This window comes from Nicotiana tabacum, chromosome 10, assembly GCF_000715075.1.
Source record: "Nicotiana tabacum cultivar K326 chromosome 10, ASM71507v2, whole genome shotgun sequence".
NCBI classification, from domain to species: Eukaryota; Viridiplantae; Streptophyta; class Magnoliopsida; order Solanales; family Solanaceae; genus Nicotiana; species Nicotiana tabacum.
In genome coordinates this window covers 105,460,890-105,469,584 of record NC_134089.1, presented here as the reverse complement: position 1 = coordinate 105,469,584, position 8,695 = coordinate 105,460,890, and the positions used below count along the sequence as shown (strand labels likewise).

Here is an 8,695-nt window from a genome sequence, read left to right as displayed (position 1 = left end):
TATATACGCTGCCAATTAAAAGTTAGAAGGAAAAAAAAAATGGCAGCCAGGGATCGTATTCGTAAGAGTGAAAAACATTTATTGGAGGAAACGTCTCATATACCAAAAAAGCTTTAAACAAAATTGGTATTTGATTTAACGACTACCAGTTTTAGGTTAGTATGAAAAGGGAAAAAATTCAATTATTTTTTCATTCCACCATTCTATGTTCGGACCCCTTGATAGTTCTAAAACAGTAAAAAGAATAGGAAAGTGAAGTGAAAAAAATTGGGTGTGGATAAATGTTAACAAGCAGATTTAATAAAATAATCCTTTTATCTTATTTTATATAATTTTATTATTACTATTCGAGTACTTAAACTATTCTATTATTTGTTTTAAAAAAGATTTATTTCTCATAAGAACAAAATTAATAAAAATTGTATATAATTCATTTAATTTAAAAATTCATGTTTAAGTTCAAAGTAAAAAATAAATATTTAATACTTCAAAATCCACATGACGTACAAATAGCACAGATTTTTAATAAGGCTATGGTATTTATGGTGGACCTACTTCCACTAATTCACGCGTGTGAACTAGCCATATATTTACACCAGCGCCCCAGTTCGCACGGGAACACAAAGTAGGAATGAAAAAAAAAAAAAAGACAAGTTAAAGCAAATAAATAAATAAAAAGCAAATAAATAAGTCAAAATCAAAGAGAGACAGGTGCGATTCCTCCTCATTTCTCATCCAGTTGCATTTCCTCGTTGGGTCATATATTGATTTTTACGCGTCGGAGAGAGAGAGAGAGAGAGAGAGGAATCAGATCAGCAAGTTTCATTTTTTCCGATATCTTCTCTCTCCGTCGGCCAATTCCATTTCCGTTAAAACCTTTTGCCCGTCGCCACCATGAACGAGAAGGCTAATGTTACAAAAGAGCTTAATGCTAAGCACAGAAAGGTATATATACTTCCGATTCATGATTTTTCCCCAAATTTCTTTTTTTCTCGTTTGATCTAAGTTAGTTTTGATCTAAGTTAGATTTGATAAAGTCTGACTCTTGGTTAGTTTTTGTGGATATATTTTATTGGCTCTTATCAATTTATATTTGAGATTTGGGGCTTAGTGGATCATTTTTCCCCTTTCCTTAAAATTGGACTCTTATTGCTAATTTTATTCGTATATGATAGTTTGAGCACTGAAATGATGATCTGGTTCAAAGCAGCTGGCTTGAAATTTGAATTTTGGATGTTCATTCTTTTCCTAATAGAAAAGGAAAAATAGACAGCTTTCCCGGATACTCATCATTTTTTATTTGTTTTAAATAATTTAAGGACATTAGGTGAAATTTGTTCATATTACCAAGGCACTATCGACATATTATTCCTTTCTTAGCTTGTTCAGTTGATTCGAATACGAATATAGCTGGTATTGAGAACCTAAAGTCAAAGCCTTTGAACATTTGACCATTCTGCCGTCAACTTTCTTCTTAGTGATATTGCTAGCTAGAAATGTTTACAGAAGTGTGAATAGAAATTATATGTGAAGCATTGAGATGATCTATTGTTGAATAGAGATCTCCAGAGCTTTACCCATGGAGAGATACAGGAAAGATAGTTTCTTCATAATTAAGAAGCAGTGTGAAACCAGTTTAATCCAATGTCTCTATGAGAATTTCCTCTTCCCGATTTTGGAAGTCCTGACTGCCAAAGCTATACTAGCATCTGAGTTGAAGGCATTAAGTCCTGATTTAGAATTCTTAATCACCAAAGCTGTGCACATGTCATGTAAGTATTAATACTGCGAGAAAAGAAAAAGGAAACTGTGGTATCTGTTCTTCTTCCTCTACTCTTAGCCCCTCACTTATTTTCCTTGGAGGTAGAAAGATAAAATTTTCTTTAATCAAAGCAAATAACATGATTAACCACAGGAAGACCATAAGGAAGCATGATTATCATTATGTAGTTTTTGGTTCTATAATGAACTTCCCCTTCACAGTTTATTTCCTGGTCGGTTTATTTCGATTCATGTGTGCATTATATAATGAATTTACCCTTCACAGTTTATTTCCTGGTTGGTATATTTCCGATTCATGTGTGGATTATATAATGATTTTTCCCTTCACATTTGATTTTCTGGTGGGTTTATTTTCGATTAATGTGTGTGTTCACATCAAGTTAACTCATCGCTGGGCTTTTTGGCAGATACTAGAAGGACTTCTTAAATTGCCCGAGAACAGGGAATGTGCAGATTGCAAAGCCAAGTACGTATTAGGATGTATCTCAAATGTGGCAAAGTGAAGCTCGGATGTGCTTGTTAATAGATCATTGAATTGAACAGAACTGGTTTTAATAAACTCTTTGGAGTCCTTATTTTGACCGTACTTTACTTTTGTACCAATGCAGGGGTCCTAGATGGGCAAGCGTGAACCTGGGGATATTTATTTGCATGCAATGCTCTGGGATCCACAGAAGTCTGGGGGTGCACATATCGAAGGTGATATATTCCTCATCATGACCAAAATGTCCCACATATTCTAAAAGTCTGAAATGATGTGAGCATTTGCATGTATTTCAGCTATAAGTGTTGTCCCAATTGAGAAATTGCGAACAATAAAGGTCATGGTCAACTTTAGATTCCTTGTTGTTGCTGCTGTTTCCCATAGTATTGTTGCTTAATATTCTTGATTGAGATAAAATTCTTTGAATGACTAACTACGACTGAAACTTAAAACTCATTCCTTTTTCAGCTGCGGCCACCCCTACTTAACATATGTTGATTTTTGATCACGAGGATGGTGATCATTTCACATCTATTAATTCATAATTTGTATGACTCTACTGCTGATATTCAATCTAATCTAACTTCCTCTGTTATTGCATTCTCTTCTGATTTAGAGGGATAGTCATGTACTTTGTTTGGAAAATCACTCTACATTTCCTCATCTTCTCTGTGTTTTATGATGAGAATCCAGGAAATAATTTCTAACATCTTAATGTCATGAAGACATGTCGGCTGAATGGAGTCATTTAACTAATACCCACAATCCTTGAAATGAGTAATTGCAATGAATATTGTCTTTGGAACTTGTTTGCTGCTTTCGTCCGGCAAAAGAGTTTGCTGAAAAATGCTAGTAATTATTAGGCAAAAGTCCACGAAACAATAATTTTATGCATAATAATCACAATAACCATTGTGTACTTTTTGTTAATGTGTGGTTGTGAAGTATCTGCGAACTTGGAACATGTGATCAGATTTCTCTCAAGTCTCATTCTTCAACTTTTTCTGGAGCTCTTTTTTCCCCAACAATCCTTGTATTTTAAATGGCTCATTGTGGTTTCAGTCTAGATTTTGTACATTTGAGGAATTGCCTCATTTTTCGTCAAACCCATGGGTTTCATTTTTCTATAGAAGATTAGGTGTCTCTTGTAGTCTGGTTTGATAACTATATGCATAATAATCACAATAATCCTTGTGCACTTTTTTTTAATACACAGCATCTATCAATTGGAACATGTGATAATTTCTCTCTATTCTCGTCCTTCTGTTTCTGGATCCCCCCCCCCCCCCCACACCCACACACACAAAAAACTGTATTTTTAAATGGCTTATTGTAGGTTGAGTCTAGTTTTATACATTTGAGGAATAACCTCTTATTTTTAGTCAAACCCATGAGGTTCTTGTTTCTATAGAAGATTGGGTGTCTTTCCCAGAGCACATACTTTTTCTTTTGTAGGTTCTCTACTTTTTGGTATGTTGCCTGTATGCGGGATATAATTCCACATCTCTTCTTATAAAAATAAAAAATAAAAATTCCACATCTTACATATTGAATAAAAATATTCACTTTAAGAAAAACAACTCATTGTGCTCTGAATGATTATTGGCGACAACGACTGTGCCTAAGTCCCAAACAAGTTAGGGTAGGCTATATGAATCCTCTCTGACCTTCTAGTCTGTAAGAATGTTACTTCAATTTTTTTGTTGTATTCTCTGATGTCTCTGAAATTACAGGTCAGATCAGCTACTCTAGACACATGGCTTCCTGAACAAGTTGCATTTATTCAATGTAAGATATCTGTTTCCTATAATTATCAAAGTTTAGATTTTGATTTGATAGAGAAATTTTTTAATTTTAGATAACCGTCTTTTTCTTCCTCTACTTTTTATCTCTTGGGTTCATATAGCAATGGGAAATGAGAGGTCAAATAGTTATTGGGAAGCAGAGCTGCCTCCAAATTATGATAGAGTTGGTATTGAGAATTTCATCCGAGCAAAGTACGTGCTTACTTAGTCTCTCCTAACAATTTATACCTTCATGTGGTCTTCTTCCCTCAATCTATTATTTTGTACTTATCCATGGCATCTCCTGTGTTTTGTTAAGATATGAAGATAAGAGGTGGGTCCCTAAGGATGGGATACAAAAACCACCTTCCAGGGTTCAAGAAGAGAGGGCTTCAGTGCAATGGCAACAAAACAGTGATAGAAGTGGGCGTGGACATGCGACTAACTCAGGGGTTGCATCTGATGAGAGGAAGAACGTTCAAGCCCCGAACACAAAGCAAGATATACCTGCTGCTAGAGTCAGTATACCACTGCCTCCTAGAGGGCCAGAGCATGTATGTTAAACTTTATATTCATCAAATTGGCTTTCTCCACATTTTTTTACCTTTCAGGTGTAATGTTTTTGTCTCATTGTTGTCTCATGTCTTTTTTTGATTGAAATCCTCTTCATTTGCTGGTATATCTACTGGACTTGCCTTAGGTATATGAGCTGATTGGATCTTAGCCGTTAGGGTTTGGTTGCAGTTATTATTGGTGTTGAGTATTGATTCTTTACCCGTATTGTTGAATTAAGCAGCTCTTACTCATACTGCTTTTGAGTTACGAGATACTTGCATCTTAATTTTTTAGGTTAGGTATGTGGTGTATCCATATCCCCTCGTTAGTCCTTGTGTATAACTGCTCCTAACTGCTGTTTGTTATTTCTTACTACTTGTTAGTCTTTCTGGATTAGAATCAACACTTTATCATAGTTTTGACTACTTGCAGGTAAGTTCGAGTCAGGTTGCTTACCAGACAAATCAGAAAGCAGAGCCTGTTGTAGTCGCTGAATCTATAAAGCAGGTTGCAGAAGCTACGAATCCTCCTAAAGTTGATTATGCTACTGATCTTTTTGACATGCTTTCTATGGATTCTCCAAGTGACAATGGCTCGGAAGCAGCTTCTACCGATGATAACTCATGGGCAGGTTTCCAGTGTATGTTAAGCCTCAGTTTTGTTTGAAACGTATTTCTTTTTCTTCCCCCCCCCCCCCCCCTTTTTTTTTTTACAATTAACATTTAGAGAGTGCAGTCGTCTTTCTTCCATTAGCTTAGAGAGAGGTTATGAAATGAGTTTGAGAAATCAACAGCGTGCATTTTTTCTTGGGATTTGAATTGAAGCTGTAATACTCCTCTTGTAGCTCATTTTCTCCTATAAAGAAAGTTGTGAACTTTGCAGCTGCTCAAGAAGCAACAAAAGCAGAAAAAACGGGGGCTACAAAAACTGATGATCAGAAGTCTCAATCTGCTTCTGCTTCTGGAATTGAAGATTTATTCCAGGATTTACCATCAATTCTGCCTTCTGCCTCATCCGGGAAGCCGCAGAAAGATGTAAAAAATGATATAATGAGCCTTTTTGACAAGGTACAATACTGCTACAAGAAGTTGAAGTTTTTGGTCATGTTTAACTTTTCTGCTTTTATCTAAAAATGATGTTGGCCTTTACAGTCCAATATGGTGTCACCTTTTGCTATGCATCAACAACAGCTCGCCATGCTGGCACAACAACAGTCTTTACTAATGGCTGCGGCTGCTGCTGGTGGCGCTGTAAAAATTCCTGTGAATGCACAGCAAGGCCCTAACGGCGCCAATATGGTAAATCAAAATTGGCCAAATTTAGGCTATCAGTTCCCTGGTGTGATGATGCCAGCAGCTGGTAAGACTGAGCCGGAGAAATATATGCAGGTAGAACACGAGTATTATTTATCAAGGGAAGAGAAAAATTACACATGGATATCAAATTTTGTCATTGACCTTTTGTCTTTAAGACTCTGCTCAAAGCTGTTTATTTTGCTTCTAAACTAGGTAGGCAATATGGGACCGACACATGTAGTTGGGAACGCTGTGCCACTTTCAACATCCAGGTATTAACCTCTGACCTGTTGTTGGTTAAATGTAGACTGTTGTGACTGCTGCGACTGCTGCGACTGCTGCATTGTCCTTAGAGGGCCTGTTGTTAAGACCTTATATTGAACAACTTAACGCAATGCAGCATATCCTGCCGATTTTTGGCCGTTTAAATCTCTTGAATGATATCCCGTAACTCACAATTTGCTAGATCCCAGCTGCTTTTTCCATTTGATCTCTGTTACTCGGACTCTTCAAAAATATTGTTGGGTGCGTGTCGGATCCTCCAAATTTAGTGCATTTTTGGAGGATCCGACACGGTGCGGCAGCACTTTTGGAGAGTCCGAGCAACATGACATTTGATTGCAAGGCTCTCTCCTTTTATTCCTCTGGCTAATAGTGGATTGTGGATAGACCCCATCGGATAGTATTATTTGATCCTAGAGTTTTGAGACACTAATTCACTTAACCTTTTTCCCTCAAAAGGAAACAGTTGAACGTGAACTTAGTTTCTGACTTTTGATCCATTCATAGTTGGTTTAAGTATACAATAGAAGACTCTCTTGCAATAAAAAGTAAAACAGATTTAGTGATGATCAAGTAGAAGAGGGCAATCGCATAATCCATGGAGCCTTATTACCCTTTTCCTTTCTAATCCCTTCTTGCTCTTGCACGCATACAACCCCCCCCCCTGGTAAATCTAATATGACGCACCTGATTCATTTGATTATATTTATGGCGGCTAGGTTTCTATTTTTGTTGTCATCACTTTCTTTTTCTTCAGTATTTCATCTTAGCTTTTTTACTCTTGTATTTTTTAAACCTGTTTTGAAAACGTTTTTCTTGAGACCAAGGTCTATCTAAAACAGCCTTTCTACATCGCACAAGGCCCCACCCTCACTTGTGTGGGATCACACTGAGTATGTTATTGTTGTATGGCAGCTAAGTTTCTTGCTATTTTTAGATCACTCTACTGGCTGTGCCTTGTTGTCTTATATTCTTCTACTGGTAGAAAAATATATTAACTTTAGTCAAACATGGCTAATTTTGTGCGACCATTTGAAGAGACAAGGTCGCATCATCTTCCCCACAGTTTTTTTCCTTTTGACAGAAACTGGAGTGATTTTGATTTCTAGATCTGAATGTTTGCAGTTGTTTGGGGATTTTCACAGCTACATCTGCTGATCTGATTTTGGAAGCTATGTCTATATTGGATTATCAGTTGCTTTTGATGGCTTGTATTTTTATTTTATTTTTGGATTAGGACGGATTTATTCATATGACCTGATTTTGATAGCCAATTTACATTGACGAGCTCAGCTGCCAATCGTCTTTTACATTTTGATTTAGTTTAATACTGATGTTGGGTAAGGAACCTTAGGAAATAAATTTTTGATAGTTGTACCATTTATTGTGCTTAGCAGGAACAAATTTTGGGTACTTGTTTAATTTTTCATTTTGTATTTTATGATGGAGATGTAATTGATAGTTATCTTTTTATTTTGCAGCTTCTACTCGATGGGACAAAATTCTTCCAGCAACGGTATTTTGCCGTCTGGACCTAGCATGCAGGCAGCTACTCCTATTTCATCAAGTTCTACGCAGTCGACAAAAGAATACGACTTTTCCTCTTTGACGCAGGGGATGTTCTCAAAACGCTGAAAACTCTACACGAGAAAGGAAGCATACTAGTTGTTAGTATACAAATTGTTTTTTCCACAGGGAAATTAGCTTTTGTTGTTCTACTCCTGCTTTGGAGATTGTAAACTAATGTAGAGGGAGCAATATTGAGTTTTCAGGTTATGGCTTGATTTGTATTGTTGTATCTGGAAAAAAATAAGCGCTCAAGATTGGATGGAATTCGATTCTTTTCCTCCCTTTCCCTCATTCATGCATTTACTGTTCTGGGTGATGTTCCCCTATAATCTCCCTTAATCTAAAGAAATGCTATTTTCCGTTTTAGCTTCCCTTGCAATTACTATAAGTTTGGTTGCTCCTTGGGCGAGATTAAAAGATATTAAAGCTTTCCATCTAGTTGCTAAACACAGCAGCCCACCTGGGTAAAGTTGAACATACTACTTTTAGGATTAGTTACCTCTTATAGCAAAGGTTGATACCTTATTTATTTCAAAAAATAGATGTCCTTTTAAAAAATTATATTTCATAACTACCTTTTGATTTTATAGCTAAATATCTATTTATGGTCACCTTCTACTCTTAAGTCATAAAATACGCATTGTATTATTTCTCTTTCTTTCAGATTTTTCTCCACCATCTCTCTCTCTCAACTCCAGTATTTCTCCATGAATGCAACCACAATTCTCCCAAATACAGATCGAAACGGGAATGAGAGAGAAAAATTGAGGGAAGCATTGTAATGCCAGAAAATTATTTGCTGCTCGGATCGAAACGTGAGGGTTTTAGGGTTCTGCATCTTCCTCTTCTCTTCAGATTATATTACCAATCTGGAATTTAGAAACAAAACTCTATATAAATCTCTGTCTTCCTCTTCTCTTCGTCGTTTTGCCCAATCTGAGATT

At 36.3% G+C, this 8,695-nt stretch overlaps 1 protein-coding gene across 1 annotated transcript; it reads left to right on the top strand.

Moving 5' to 3' along the window:
* The first annotated feature begins 695 nt into the window (after positions 1-695).
* On the top strand, positions 696-8,015 carry LOC107762820 (ADP-ribosylation factor GTPase-activating protein AGD5-like). The gene is made up of 11 exons (XM_075223168.1): positions 696-945; positions 2,190-2,248; positions 2,391-2,481; positions 4,000-4,054; positions 4,173-4,263; positions 4,370-4,604; positions 5,038-5,245; positions 5,488-5,672; positions 5,757-5,993; positions 6,114-6,172; positions 7,664-8,015. The coding sequence occupies exons 1-11, from the start codon at positions 895-897 to the stop codon at positions 7,815-7,817; spliced, it is 1,425 nt and encodes a 474-aa protein (XP_075079269.1). The 5' UTR covers positions 696-894; the 3' UTR covers positions 7,818-8,015.
* Positions 8,016-8,695: the final 680 nt, after the last annotated feature.

What these genes read in the sequence shown, in the direction of transcription:
- LOC107762820 (XM_075223168.1), top strand. Translation starts at nt 895, where the DNA reads ATGAACGAGAAGGCTAATGTTACAAAAGAGCTTAATGCTAAGCACAGA. An exon ending in CTCATGGGCAGGTTTCCAGT is followed by an intron (nt 5,246 to 5,487) that starts GTATGTTAAGCC and finishes TGAACTTTGCAG; the next exon opens with CTGCTCAAGAAGCAACAAAA. An exon ending in TAATGAGCCTTTTTGACAAG is followed by an intron (nt 5,673 to 5,756) that starts GTACAATACTGC and finishes TGGCCTTTACAG; the next exon opens with TCCAATATGGTGTCACCTTT.